The sequence below is a fragment of the Vicia villosa genome, linkage group LG7 (genome assembly GCF_029867415.1).
Source record: "Vicia villosa cultivar HV-30 ecotype Madison, WI linkage group LG7, Vvil1.0, whole genome shotgun sequence".
NCBI classification, from domain to species: domain Eukaryota; kingdom Viridiplantae; phylum Streptophyta; class Magnoliopsida; order Fabales; family Fabaceae; genus Vicia; species Vicia villosa.
Window position 1 is genome coordinate 50,972,332 of NC_081186.1, and position 16,219 is coordinate 50,988,550.

Sequence of the window (16,219 nt, forward strand, 5' to 3'; positions counted from 1 at the left end):
AAATTTTCTCTATTTTCTTCCATCTTCATCTTGTTCTTTGTGCTCCCACACTTTTAAAGTTTCTCATTAGTAAATGTGGATCTCTCAACATTCCGAAGTTGCAGTAACTCATTTGTAAACTGGATCTCTCAACTTATCACATCCAAAAAAAAATCACATGAATTTAAATAAATTATTAAAATAAAATATTTAACTAAATTTATTAATGAAACTAGTACTGCTAGCAACAGTACAGTACCCTTGTTCTGCAGCCTATTAAGTTCTCTAGTACTAATAGTACTAGATAATGCATGGTACTCAAGTATGCCAGTGACAAAGGTACATTACAAAACAAAAATATATACCTTTAATAAATGATTTGGAATATTTTTATTCTTAAGTAATCAACACCTTAAATTAAACAATATATTTATTCCTCCTTTTACAATAAAATCTATCACTTAACGTTAAAGTTTTGTAGAGGATGCTCTTTTATCCGTAATGCATGCATGAGTTGGTGAAGACAGATCATAGAAAAGACTCTGGAAAAATAAGCACACGAATACAGTAGTTAATTATGTCCATTTTCGTTCTGCAAATATCTCCTTTAATGTACTGTCTAATACAGTGCTATAACAGTGTATTTGACTTTATCACTATTCTTCAATGAAGTAACTTTAAATGCAACCAAAATATAATGTTTGAGTTTATCTAAAGAAACTATATTCACAACATGTCAAATTAAATTTTAAAATGTATCCAGAAAATGTAGTCATGTTTAGTTTGTAACACCTTTTTTAATATAATTATTTTCATTGAGGAACTCTAAAAAAATTAAATATTATATTTATCGAGGAAAGAGTCCTAAAATGCCCTCCCTTTACAAGAAGAACCTATTTCCACCATGAAATAATCATAATTTGATGTTGAGTCTCTAAGCATTTCAACGAATAAAAAATCATAATGAAGAGAGAGAAAGTATCTGACTCTCTCCCTTCTCTCTAGTTTTTCATAGTCTCTTTTTCTGGTTTTCAATGGAGTGGCAACGTTCGGGAAGGAAGTTATTCAGGGGTTTAACTCCAAAATGGGACTGCTTCCCTTTTGGAGGGAGACAATCGGGTGCTGGCGTTACCCTCTCTTCTTTTTATTTCTCAGCTTTTCCGGATAGGTGCAAGGCAATCGATATGTTCAAGCTTTTTGGTTGTGTGGGGGAGGTGGTGGAGGTGGTGATACCTCCTAGACGGAACAAGTTTGGAAGACGGTTCGGTTTTGCTAGGTTCAAAGAAGTGGTGGATGAGAGAATGGTTGTTGTAAGGCTATACAACATTTTGATAGATGGGAAGAAAATACATGCTAATCAACCTAGATTCCTAAGGAACGGAAGGCAAGAGGGCTTGGTTGTGGATCAGAAGCGGGTGGAGGGTCCTAAGGTGTTTATTCCGGGTGTTAAAGATCAGTGGGTGGTGAAATCAAAAACGTTTGCAGATATCGTTCAGGGTGGTAGTAAGAGGGAAGAGTCTCAATCGAAGGAAGTCCCATTGGTATTTTCCTCTGGCTCAGAGTTAAAGAGTAGATGGAAGAAGGCTTATGTTGGTGAAGTTTTGTTTCCTGGTGAATCTTATAACATTCAGACTCACCTAGAAATTGAAGGTTTCTTTTCGATTAAGGTCTATCCGATGGGAGCTAATTTATGTCTGCTTGAGGAGATGGTGGAAGGTTTCATTAAAGAGCTGTTAGAGGAAGGAAAATGGTGGTGGCAACAGTGGTTCAAAACGATTAAACCTTGGCATGAAAAAGAAGTAGACACGGCAAGGGTAGTGTGGGTTAGAGTTTATGGGGTGCCTTGCCATGCTTGGAGTAATGACTTCTTTGAAACACTAGCTAACAGATTGGGTTTGTTCATTTGCTTGGACGAGAACACTATGACTGGAAGTAACATGGACATTGCTCGGTTCATGATTAGGGTCGATGCTACGTTCAATCTGACTGAGACGTGTCGCGGGGAAAAATCGTATCTTTTTTCGGGATGAGACACCTGATGCCTTCTTTGGGCTCGAGTGCTCATAAAAATGATTTTTCTTTTGTTTCGACCAAACTTTTTATTGTTTCCAAAGTAGGAAAAGGAAAAAAGCTGCAATAACCTTAAAAGTGGGGGAGAGATTCCGGGTAAGAGGGTTGGTTATACGAAGGGAAGGTATTAGCACCCAACGTATCTATAGTACTCTATAGGTTTTTTTTTTGTGTTTGTTTCATTCTATGTTACGGTGGAGGTTCTGTTGTGAAATAGGTGGGACCTAGGGTGTTTGTTTGATTATGCTCGCAAAGATCATCGCGATCCTCTGCATACATATCCCTTAGAGGGAATCAGAGCATCTGTAGCTCGGGGTCTACGGGTGCTAAGGTTTGAGTGGTTTGAGGGAGAAGTTTTGCTCGCCAAGGATACGACCTTGTGCCTACGTATTCTCAAAGGGATGTTGAGAAAGTCAGAGCAATCGTAGTTCCCACTTATGCTAGTGGAAGCAAAGGATAAGAGACAAATGTCATCTAAATGTTCGATGTATCTAATCTATATCATCACATACATCTGTTTGATTTTTGTTTGAAAATCTTTTTATTATAAGCCCTGGGCCATGCCACTTATGGTGCTTAGAATGATAAAGATGTTTTTTAGCCAGCCTTGTGGCAAAAACTTTCAATGAAGTCAGCCTTGTGACAAAAAGTTTTGATTAATCAGCCAGCCTTGTGGCAAAAGTTTCAACGAAGTCAGCCTTGTGACAAAAACTTTGATTAATCAGCCAGTATGGTGGCAAAAGGGTTTGATTGATTAGCCAGCCTTGTGGCAAAAAAGTTTGATTGATTGAATGTTTGTGATGATATAGAAGAGATACTCCTATCATAGAGATGATAAATGTCTAATCTCCTAGGGTATTTGATTTGGATATTGGGGATGCTTATAAGAAGCCCGTGGGTCCTTGTACGAAGCCCAAGAGGAGGCTATCCGAGGGTCCTTGCATTGTAAGCCCAAGAGGAGGCTATGGGAGGGACAATCCAGGGTCCTTGCATTGTAAGCCCAAGAGGAGGCTATGGGAGGGTCACTCGTTTGTACAAAGCCCAAGGGGAGGCATGATATAGTTGGTTTGAGCTCTTAGAGCGATTTCACCGGGAAACCATACTCTATGTCCTAACCTAAACTAGGGAGATTCTTTGCACGAAGCCCAATAGGAGGCTATGGGGAACCTAGTGTTGTACTATGTTGAACAAGCACACATATCACACATATGAACAAACATGAACAAGTATGAACAAACATGAACATGTATGAACAATTATATATATGACAAAGTGTGTGTATATAATGGAGTTTATGAAGGAAATATACCTGTAAGCATTGTATACACGGGGCTCGGGACTCATACTCGGGGAGAGACCCACTTGAGTTTATTCAAAAGCTATGTAAACAAGTATTCACAAAAGGCTTGGGACTTATACCTACATGGAGGCCCATGGTATTTTTGGGAAGATTCAAAGAAAACCTTCATTTTTTGATTTGTTGTTCAAAGTTAAAAATCAAACTGATCGAGATATGTACAAAAAAGGTGTACAATGAAATACCTAATTTCATGTACTGGAATGGGACTTATACCTATGTGGAGGCCCATGTTTTATTTGCAAAACATGGTTGATTGTTTTATTTACAGACGCGTCATTTGAAAAAAAACCGTTTGAAAGTTGTTTTAAAAGAAGTTTTCTGTTTGAAGAAACTAAAACTGTACAAAGGCAAAGGTATGTACAAAAGGGGCTTGGGACTTATACCTACATGGAGGCCCATGTTTTACTTGAAAAGTTTGAAGTTTCTTTGTAGTTTTGTTGTTTTGAAAATGATTTGAAAACTGTTTGAAAAAGTTTTATTTTGAAGAAGTTTTATTGTTTTGAAAAAAACTGTACAAAATGAAAAGAAATGGGACTTACACTCTCTAATATTCGAGAGGTCCCACTTCGTTTTGAAAATCAATTGATCAATCAAAAAAAGATTTAATCAATAGTTCTTTTGAAAAGAAAAATCAAAAAGAAATGGTTATCGTTTTGAAAAGAATCGTGATCGCTTGTTTTAAAACGATTTTGAATTTAAAAGAAATCAAGTTTTAATGCTTAATTGGGACCTAAGTGATTAGGGTTTGATCACAAAAAAATATTTACAAGTGATTATGTTTGAAAAAATCAAATAAAACAATATTTAAAGTATTTGAAAATACCTAAAAACATGTCATTTTAAACCTAATTAAAAATGTATTAAATAAATCTTTTTTGATGATTTTTTTGGTATTCCTAAAATATGTATATTAAACAAAGAGTGTGCAAAAAATGAAGTGAAAATAATGAATTTTGATTGGTTAAATTAATTGATGAAGTTATGAAGAAAAATAAGAAAAATAGTGATAAAAATTGGGTTTTGTCTCCACAAGGACTTGAACCCACGCCCTCATGCTTGTTGTCGCTACCGCGAAAATTAACAGAGTCGCCACTAACATATTTATCCTGAAAAGGAAGGGAATGCCAGCAAACCACAAAATAAAACAACGGTCTCACGACCAGAGAAAAAGGGTAAGGGAGTCGGTTACGCGAGGGGAAGGTATTAGCACCCCTCGCGCCCATCGTACTCGATGGTATCCACGCCTGTGTCTAAAACTATGGGTGTGTAACAAATCTACGCCTAATCTGAACTAAAATGCATGTAAAATGTAGGGAAAAGAAAGGATTGTGCTCGCACGGGCCCTACCCCGCTGCCTACGTATCTGTTTTGCAGAATCAGAGCTACCGTAGCTCGGCTAACTAATTTTTGTTTGTTTTGTGTTTTTTAGGTGAACGAGTTACATTCACACTCCGCTGCTCGACCTTTGGAGACTTATGCTTGGGAATGGAGCGGAAATAACAAGCTCTTAAGAAAAGAAAATCAAAGAGTGTGGTTTGTGTTTTAAAGAATGCATGAGGGAAACCTAAGCTAAAGGGGGGAAAGCTTGCTACCTAATGTTATCATACAAAGGGTACAAGTCTAAGCTAAGCTATCAATCTACGAGGGAAAAGGGAAAGCATACAATAATATCACACAAACGAGCATCCGCTCGTAAAGCAAACAAACCAACGGTACTGACCGAATGGTAGAAAAGCGGTCCCGCCATAGCCAAGGGGAGCAGCTCAACCCAAGTCAACCAAGCATTAGACCTCGCGAAAATGATCGGGCCATAGACAAGAGGGCGGACCCCTCTCAGCAACCAAGCCGTCACGGATCGTAAAGGAAAAACGGTGCGTGCGTACACCGAGCATCAACGTCGAGCGACGCGAGCTATAGGAAAAGCGGGGGTCCGATTGCATGAACCCTTTACCTGACATACTCGATAACAAGATCTTTTGCACGTTTGGAAGCAAGCAACGCGAGGCGTGCGCCTACCAAACAGACTCGATGAGACTAGGCGGGGGTTGATTACGAACCCTTGACCGCATGCCTTCCACGAGGACTTAACGGAGTGCCATATAGGACTTATTACACCGTGACTCCCTGCCGCAAAGCACAAATATAAACACACCAACAAAAACAGAGCCTCTTTCGAGGGCTTGGCCAGATGCATGTCTAGGTCCTACTTCTCATGTTATTGGATGATGCGGTAAAGCAATAAAGTGCGAGAAAAGTAAAATGAAACGGGATCAATACCAAACGGATGATGATCCGTAAACTAAGGCGAAGCAAAACGAAGAAAGAGAATCCCGCGAGCGAGCTAGCAAAGCAAAAGCAAATGGTCAGCACACCGATTAGCCATGAAAGCACACAAAGGTCGACATGCACGTCGAGCATAATCACGATACACCTGCAAGAGGAACAAGCAAACCAAACAAGCAGATATAAAGTAAAAGGATCGTGTCTCCAAGTCGAGAACACGATATAGATGAATGGGATTGTGTCCGCAAGTGAAGCGGAACACTCGGGTAATAATCGTCAATCGGTGACTATCCAAAGGCCTTGCACACTAGCACACAAGTTAGAGATAACAAACACCGCAATCGGAATTGCGTTATTACTGTAAAGCGAAAGGAAATCGACAAGTGAGGTAAACATGAAGTGGACAATGAAACATCAAAGAGAAATCAAACATGAATGATCTACAAACTAATGAAAACAAAGCATCTAGTAAAATAGTACGTCTCATAAGCTTTCCGACGATATAAAGAACGTGCAAATCAGAGTTACGAGTAAAAAGTTATGTAAGATTGAAGTTATAAAAGAAAAACACAAAAATACACACAGGAACCGGTTCCTGCATAGGACAACCCGGTTCCCCATATAAAAAACCAGAGAAGCAACATTTCAGAAAACTGGGAACCGGTTCCCACCTAGGGACAACCCGGTTCCTAGTACAAAAACACAGAGAGTCAAAATTTCAGAAAACTGGGAACCGGTTCCCACCTAGGGACAACCCGGTTCCTAGTATAAAAACACAGAGAATCAAAATTTCAGAAAACTGGGAACCGGTTCCCACCTAGGGACAACCCGGTTCCTAGTGCAAAAACACAGAGAATCAAAATTTCAGAAAACTGGGAACCGGTTCCCACCTAGGGACAACCCGGTTCCTAGTGCAAAAACACAGAGAATCAAAATTTCAGAAAACTGGGAATCGGTTCCCACCTAGGGACAACCCGGTTCCTAGTGCAAAAACACAGGGGGGAAAACAACGCAGGAACCGGTTCCCACCTAGGGACAACCCGGTTCCTGGTACAAAAACACAGAAAACCAGCAATTCTGGATTGAGTGGGAACCGGTTCCCGCCTGGGACAACCCGGTTCCTGGCGTAGCAAAACAGGTTTTTATGCATTTTTAAGGCTCCGGAGCCATTCGCACTCAATCCAAAACCGTTCCAACTTGAAATTAGAGCAAACAAACATTGAAAATTCATGCTATAAGTAAATCCGCGAATCAAGTGAGTCACATATCAATAAACATGCTAAGTGCGACGCGTCAAGCAAGGCAAATATTAAGCAAAAGCACTACACATGCATTTGTACAAACACTTTGAGTGCGACACAAGTAACATACATGAACATCAACAATTAAGCACACAAGATCATCCAATAATCACGGATTCAAACACGAATATCACAATTCATCATCAACGAGCAACAATTATATGCAATCAACATAAAATCCAAACACAATTCACCTGAACACGACAAATTCGAACAAAGTATGAACAAATTCACCGATCAATCATCATCACTTAATCAAGAACAAGAGGTAGATCTAGATCCGAATTCACATAATAATCAACAATTAAGCACTTAGTTCGAGATCCGAAAGCTTACCGAATGAAGATCTAACCGAAGCGCGAACACGAACACGATACGAACGCGAACACGACACGAATGCGACACGAACTCGAACGAAATCTGGAGGGAGAGAGAGTGAGGGCGCGCGAGATGCAAGGAGAAGAGGAAGAGAAATTCGAACTTCCGATCTTGATTCTTCAATCCATGTTCTTGATCTTGAGGAAAATTGATGAATCTTGATGAAAGTTTTATGTGATTTGTGGTTTTGATCTATGAAAATTGAGAGAGAATTGAGAGAAAGTGTTTGTGACAAATTGGTGAATGGAAATTATGAGAGTCCTCCCTTTTGATTTGTGAAGAGCAAAATGTTTATATATTGTCAACGCGAAATGTCCAAATTGCCCTCGGTGCGTCTTATTTTGGCTCGTTTTTAAGGAAACTCGGTTCGGCTCTAAATTTTGGAACTAAACCGATGCCATTGCGAAGATGACCAAATTTGTGACTCGTCGACGCGAGAATCGTCTCAATCCGATAAGCGATGAAGAAAATACGCGCGTTTGAATGGCGAGAAACGCCGATTCATCTGGTCCGACTGTGCAGAATTTTGTGAGTACCGCTCAATGAACTCGATAAAACCCTATCTTCGGCTCAAAATCTGAACGAGCATGTGTGCGAAGAAACGAAGCTAACGAAATTTCCGAGAAAATTCCGCCAGAATGGACTTCATACGATAAAAATCGAAGAAGTTATGAATTTTCAAACTCGGCGCGACATACTCGAAAACACCCTTTTTACCGAAACAACGCGATGATTCTTAAAATTCTGGGAATTTTCCGTGCATAATTGGCCCTCGGTCCGAACATATGAAATCTTGGTAATGATAGTACGGAGCTCCAGTTAAATTTTCAAGTGAATCCGACGAGCGGATTAGGAGATATGAATTTTCCGAGGTCCGAAACCTTACATTCAGCATTGTTTTTCACTACGAAACCTCAAGTAATTTGCAAATCTGGCAACCTTCCTCAAAGAATTGGCTTCCGAGCCGAACACGAAAGTTGTAGATATCGTCGAGACTGTTGGGACAACTCGGGAACTTAGCTCATATCACCTTCCAAATATGACTTGCGAATTTTCTCGTATTTCCACTGTTTAAACCATTTTTCACACCGTTCTTCTTAAACCCATGAAAACTCTTTATTATTTTTCTTCAATTTTTGAATGACTAAATAAACGTCATTATTAACTTATAGCTCAAATAAAGAGGGCAAATTTTGGGGTGCAACAGCTGCCCCTATTCAAACTTCTTGAACCTGACGAGTGAGAAACGAAAGTTTCGAACCGTTGAGGTGGAAGGAGATTGAATACCAGAATGAACTCGAAAATTTGCACTCTTGATCAATAGAAGATTCCGTCTTGCAATAAGAAGGAATGTACCACCCGCAGGCAGGGAGAAAAAACTTCGATTGATCTGGATAATAAATATGCTCCAACTTGTGATAAGAAGGAACGGGCACCCACAGGCAGGGGAAAACACTTCAAATGATCTGGGCATCAAGAGAAGGAACATCTCGACTGATCTGAGTATCAGACGTAGCAGATGTCTCCGAACATGCATCGGGATAGATGTCTTAGGTCGATCTGGGAATCGAAGGAGATACATCAGTTGATCTGATCATCAACGGGTAATAAGTATCTCTGATCTGGGAATCATGATCTGGGAATCTGGGCAGACATCTCTTCTGATGCAATTAAATCATCAGGTACATATTCCAACTAATCTGGGAATTAGCGGCTAGCTCCTTCGTAAGACCACGGGGATCCGGAGGCGGTTCCTTCAACTGAGCTGGAAATCAGGATAGGAACAATATCTCTTCCGAACTGTGTACGCCGGGGAAAGAATGCCTTTAAACTGATTTGGACATGATGCCAGAAAATAAGTAGGACAATCTTCATCTGAATGAAAAAGTCAATCAGGCAAACATCTCCATCTGATCTGATGATATCAGTGGCTTGCTCCTTAGTAAGATCACGGGAGATCCGGAGGCGGTTCCTTCAACTAATCTGAATCTGAATATTAGGATAGGAACAGATGTTTCTTCCGAACTGTGTACGCCGGGTAAAGAAAACGTCCTCAACTGATAGTAAGGTATCAGGACTGGGCAAACGAGTTTCTTCTTCTGAACGAACTAAATCGTCAGGGAGTAGATATTTCCAACTGATCTGATGTATCAGAGGGCTTGCTCCTTCGGAAGATCTTGGGAGATCCGGAGGCGGTTCCTTCAAAACTGAACTGAATATCAGGATAGGAACAAATATCTTCCACCGATCTGGGGGCATCGGGAATAGGAATGTCTTTGAACTGATCTGAGCTGTGCCAGAAAATAAGTAGAACAATCCTCTTCTGATTCAAAACATCAGGATAAGCGCCTGTAATGGCTAGGCGAATATTGCTCTCTAGGGAGCATCTGAATCTGGATAACTTTCCTGCAGAAAGAGACAGATATGATATGATTAATGCATGATGCATGTATGAATGTGTATGGAATAACGTTCCCGAGAAGGAAGACACTATACGCTTCTGAGAATGCAATGCAAATGATGCATGATTCGAACGTTGCTTAGGGAGGCAACGGATGAGCACTGAATTGCTGAAGAAGTCCTGGAGAGAGAGTACGGAACTCTGCGGGGAGGACAAAATGAGTGACCAGGGTCACAAACTGCGAGCTGGCAAAGATGGATCAGAAATCTGCTGGAGATGATCAAATTTGGATGCGATCTCTGTTTGAGGAATAACTCCTGTTTGGGGATAAGAACATCCCACTTGAATGCTTGGGGAATACCCTGGAAACTTCACTGGAGAAGCAAAATCTCGACATACTGGGGATGTGGAGATAAGGGCAAGTCATGAAGACAACTCTGATGGGGATTGACCAACTTGCTTGTATAGGACGCATTCCGCTGGAGAAGTCCTATATGAGAATAGATCCTGCTGAGGATACATGTGAATCTTTGCTGAGGAAAGAAAACTCGGTGGGGAAGATGAATATTTCTGCAAGGCGAGCTACTGGGGATATGAGAGATCCGCTGGGGATAAGGAACTCAGCATAAGAACCTTTGGTTTATGCGACTCCACTGGGGAATAAGATGACTCTCTTGGGGAAAACAGATCAATCTGTTGGGGAGAGAAACACTCTACTGGGGAGGATGAGGAACTCGGGCAAGGAACCACATTAAGAGCTTGTCGGGAAATCAGATACCATCCAATCATGACTCAACTGGGGGAGAAGACATTCCGCCGGGGAATAAGGCTTCTGGAACATAGAGAATGCATCAAGATGTGCTTTAATGAGGATATGAGAATCTTGGAACAAAGAACGTCTCGTCCAGATATACTCAGCTGGGGAGTGAGAATCTCTCGTTAGGATGCACCCGGCTGGGGAGTGAGAATCTCTCATAGCTATGTCTGTCAATATGCTGCTGCGAAGCGCTTGCAAGGACGTACCTGCGAGACAAACAAATGAAGATGCCCCAGGATATAGCATGGCATCTTGGCCTGCCATCCCGGTTATACAAGACTTTGAAGTAATTTCAAAGATTTTATCATTTCTAATCATGTATTGTAAAAGCAATGCAGTTTTCATATGCAAAGTTTAACACAAACTCAGGACGTTTTATGCAAACAAAACAGTAAGAAAACAATTGTTTAAGATAAAAGAGATCTTTATTAATTGCGAACAGAATGCTCGTAAAAGAGCGAACACATTTCAGAAGTAGTTCCTAGTAAGAGGTAACCACACATTTATTGAGTACAAGAGAAATGGCAATGTGAAACGGATATCCATTGGTTTCGATCCCGCTATCACTTTTATAACCTTGACGTTCTCATCTCCTTGCTTTGGAAGACCGTACTCATTAGGATTGATCACTGCCCGATCTGATAATGTCACCAAACTTGTGGACCCAACGAGGTTGGTGAGAGCCTTTAGGGATTTGAGCTGCTAGGTGCAAACTCAAGAACACAGAGTCTTGCTTATCCCTCGGTCGGGAGCCCTAAACAAAGTGATTGGAATTTGTGAATGCTTTAGGGATTTGAGCTGCCAGGTGCAAACTCAAGAACACAGAGTCTTGCTTATCCCTCGGTCGGGAGCCCTAAACAAAGTGATTGGAATTTGTGAATGCTTTAGGGATTTGAGCTGCCAGGTGCAAACTCAAGAACACGGAGTCTTGCTTATCCCTCGGTCGGGAGCCCTAAGCATGTATGGAGAGTGATTGCCAAGGTGGCATGCAAGATGTAGTCATTCGCTTTTGTCCCTTTTTTGCCTAAGCCGCCCTTTCGGGTTTTCAACTTAGCGGGTACATTCGTTTCTCTTTCATTCTTTTGCCTGATTCATTTTCTTTTCTTTTCTTTTTTTTTTCTTCTTTTCTTTTTTCTTTTTTTCTTCTTTTCTTTTTTCTTTTTTCTTTTTTTTATCAGGTCTATGCGAAGTATTTTTTGACTACATCCGCGTTCACAGGGTGCGGAAAGTTCTTGCCATCCATCGTTGCAAGCATCATGGCACCGCCAGAGAACACTTTCTGAACAACAAAGGGGCCTTCATACGTCGGAGTCCACTTGCCTCGAGGATCTCCTTGAGGAAGAATGATTCTTTTGAGCACCAGATCACCTGGTTTGTAGCTTTGGGGTCGCACCCGCTTGTCAAAAGCTTTTCTCATCTTCTTTTGGTACACCTGACCATGACCAATAGCTGCCAAACGCTTCTCATCAATGAGGTTCAACTGATCCATCTGATTCTGTACCCATTCTGACTCGTCAAGTTCGACGTCTTTCATAATCCTCAAGGAAGGAGTCTCAACTTCAACTGGCAGCACCGCTTCCATACCATAAACAAGCGAGAAAGGAGTTGCCCCAGTCGATGTACGCACAGAGGTGCGATAGCCATGCAAAGCAAAAGGTAACATCTCGTGCCAATCTCGATAGGTCACTACCATCTTCTGCACAATCTTCTTAATGTTCTTGTTGGCCGCTTCAACAGCGCCATTCATCTTTGGACGATACGGAGAAGAATTGTGATGCTTGATCTTGAAGGACTCACAAAGCTCCTTCATCAACTTGTTATTAAGATTCGATCCATTATCCGTAATGATCTTTTCAGGAATCCCATAACGACAGATTATGTTGTGCTTGATAAAACGAGTAATCACTTGTTTGGTGACATTCGCATAAGATGCGGCTTCGACCCACTTGGTGAAGTAATCGATGGCAACCAAAATGAAACGATGTCCATTAGAAGCAGTAGGCTTAATCTCTCCAATCATATCAATGCCCCACATTGCAAAAGGCCACGGAGAAGTCAAGACATTCAAAGGCACAGGCGGCACGTGCACTTTGTCAGCATAGATCTGGCACTTGTGACAAATTCTGACATGGTTATGACAATCAGTTTCCATAGTGGACCAATAGTAACCAGCCATCAAGATCTTCTTAGCCATCGTATGCCCACTAGAATGGGTACCAAACTCGCCTTCGTGCATTTCCTCTATGATTTTTGAAGCTTCTTCCTTCACAACACATCGGAGCAACACACCGTCATGATGCCTCTTGTACAATACACCACCATTGAGGTAGAACTTAGCTGCAAATCTTCTCAGAAACTTCTTATCAGTCACCGACGCTTCGGGAGGATACTCTTGAGTTTCGAGGAACTTTTTGATATCATGATACCAGGGATTACCATCCAATTCAACATCAGCTTCAAAACAAAACGCCGGCTCATCCAACCTGTTGATGGTGATGTTAGGCGCCTCATTGGCCCATTTCACTTTGAACATGGAAGCCAAAGTAGCGAGAGCATCGGCAAGATTGTTCTCTTCTCTAGAAATATGCTCGAATGTGATCTCATCAAAGTACGGAATGAGTCTCATCACATGCTCCCTGTATGGAATCAGATTCTGATGGCGAGTTTCCCAATCTACATTAATCTGGCTAATGACAAGATTGGAATCCCCATAAACTTTTAAGTATTTGATTCGCAAATCGATCGCAGCTTCGATACCATAAATGCAGGCTTCATACTCAGCCATATTATTAGTGCAATCAAAACAGATTCTGGCTGTAAACGGAATATGAAAACCTGAAGGAGAAGTAATTACAGCTCCAACACCATTCCCGAGTGCATTAGAGGCACCATCGAACACGAGCGTCCATCGCGATCCTGGTTCGGGTCCTTCCTCTGGTCCGGGAATGTTACAATCTCTGATGTACAACACATCCTCATCGGGGAATTCAAACTTCATCGGTTCATAATCTTCGACAGGCTGGTGCGCAAGATAATCCGCCAACACACTACCTTTGATGGCTTTCTGGGTAGTATATTGGATATCATATTCAGTCAAAATCATTTGCCACCTAGCTACTCTTCCGGAAAGAGCGGGCTTCTCAAAAACATACTTGATAGGATCCATCTTGGAAATCAACAAGGTGGTGTGAACCAACATATACTGCCTCAGCCGGCGAGCAGCCCACACCAAAGCACAACAAGTTTTCTCGAGCAGTGAGTATCGGGATTCACAGTCGGTAAACTTTTTGCTAAGGTAGTATATTGCATGCTCTTTTCGGCCAGACTCGTCATGTTGACCCAGCACACAACCCATTGAGTTTTCAAGCACTGTGAGGTACATAATCAAAGGCCTTCCTGGAACTGGAGGCATTAGTATCGGAGGTTCCTGCAGATACTCTTTCACATTTTCAAATGCTTTTTGACAATCATTATTCCACCTGGCCGTCTGATCTTTTCTTAGCAATTTGAATATTGGTTCACAAGTGGCTGTAAGATGAGAGATGAATCTAGCAATGTAGTTCAACCTCCCTAAGAAACCACGAACCTCTTTTTCTATTCTCGGCACCGGCATCTCTTGTATAGCTTTTATTTTTGCAGGATCGACCTCAATACCTTTCCCACTAACAACAAAGCCCAACAACTTTCCGGATCGCACTCCGAAAGTGCATTTGTTTGGATTCAACCTCAGTCTGAATTCCCGAAGCCTTTCAAACAACTTCTGCAAGTGAACCAAGTGCTCTTCTTCAGTGTGAGACTTTGCAATCATGTCGTCAACATACACTTCAATCTCTTTGTGAATCATGTCATGAAAAAGAGTCACCATGGCACGTTGATACGTTGCCCCTGCGTTTTTCAACCCAAAAGGCATGACTTTATAGCAGAAAGTTCCCCATGGTGTGATAAATGTTGTTTTCTCCATGTCTTCTGGTGCCATCTTGATCTGATTGTACCCAGAGAAGCCATCCATGAAGGAAAACACTTTAAAAGGAGCAGTATTATCGACCAGCACATCAATGTGTGGAAGAGGAAAATCATCTTTCGGACTCGCCCTATTCAGATCTCTGTAATCAACACACATCCTGACCTTTCCGTCCTTCTTAGGTACAGGAACAATATTCGCAACCCACGGCGGGTAATTCACAACTTGTAGAAAGCCAGCATCAAACTGTTTCTCAACCTCTTTCTTAATCTTCTCAGACATATCTGGGCGAGTCCTTCGAAGCTTCTGCTTGACAGGAGGACTATCTTCCTTGAGAGGTAGACGATGTACCACAATATTTGTATCAAGACCTGGCATATCCTCATAGGACCAAGCAAAGATATCCGCATACTCTTTCAACATATCAATAAGCTTCTGCTTCACACTGTTCTCAAGCGCAGCCCCTATTTTGACTTCTCGGACCTGCTCTTTAGTACCAACATTTACCATCTCGATTACCTCTTGATGCGGCTGAATTGCTTTCTTTTCCTGTTTCAACAATCTGGCCAACTCATCGGGGAGATCACAATCTTCATAAGCTTCCTCCTCGGCTTGGTAGATCGGATTGTCAAAATCATAATAAGCAATAGCGGAACTGTTACCAATGGAATCCGTGGTAGTGGAACATCTGCATGATTGATGTTTTTATTTTAGTTTTATTTTTATTAAGCTATGTGCAAGTGTGTGCAAAAAACATTGCCATTTAAAGGAAAAAGTTAAAAAGAAAGACAAAGAGCAAAACATTTGAATGCAAAAACGTCCTTTTATTTCATGATTAACTTTGAAAAAATGCGAACTGCATGGCCCTACAAATGATTCGCTACGCCTTGGGCAGAGCGTAGGAATTATGTCATGATAAGAAAAGTAAAAACAAGGAATTTACTCCTGAGCTTGTGTAACTTGGATGACATCTTCGATTGTCCAGTTGCAAGGCGTCTCTCCAGGAATACTTGGACGAATCCAGCTATCAAAATCACAATCACTATCCACTTCTTCACCATTGACAATGGCATGAACCTGACCGTCTTGAATGACACCACCACTCACAAACTTGATCGGGCTAAGGACACCAGACTTGGGCGATGCATTCTGCTTTCCAGGATTGAAACCGAGACCATTCTTGTCAACTTTGGGACGCACGTCAATTACTTGCCCCCAGCCTTCCACTCTTCCAGTCTCAACGACAACCTGAGCATCTTTCAAAGAGGACATAACCGTTTCTGGCTTTGTTATCTCACAAGGAGGAGTTCTCACAGCATTCACAGCCTCAAACGCTTGGAAAGGCATCTCATGTATTTCACCCTCGATCTCTACATATCGGAAAGAGGACAAGTGACTCACGATATAATCTTCTTCACCACAAACTGTCACCACTTTACCGTCAACCGGATACTTCAACTTCTGATGAAGAGTGGATGTCACAGCACCAGCCTTGTGAATCCACGGTCGTCCCAACAGACAACAGTAAGCAGGTTGAATATCCATCACATAAAAGGTTGTAGTAAAGATCTGAGGACCAATCTGGATTGGTAGATCTACCTCTCCGAACACAGACCTCCTTGAACCATCAAAGGCGCGCACTACCAACTCACTAGGCCTTAACTCCACA

At 41.4% G+C, this 16,219-nt stretch overlaps 1 protein-coding gene across 1 annotated transcript; it reads left to right on the forward strand.

The window, feature by feature from the left end:
- Positions 1 to 1,013: 1,013 nt before the first annotated feature.
- On the forward strand, positions 1,014 to 10,401 carry LOC131619025 (uncharacterized). Its single transcript, XM_058890169.1, has 2 exons — positions 1,014 to 1,911; positions 10,241 to 10,401. The coding sequence occupies exons 1-2, from the start codon at positions 1,014 to 1,016 to the stop codon at positions 10,399 to 10,401; spliced, it is 1,059 nt and encodes a 352-aa protein (XP_058746152.1).
- The last annotated feature ends 5,818 nt before the right edge of the window (positions 10,402 to 16,219 follow it).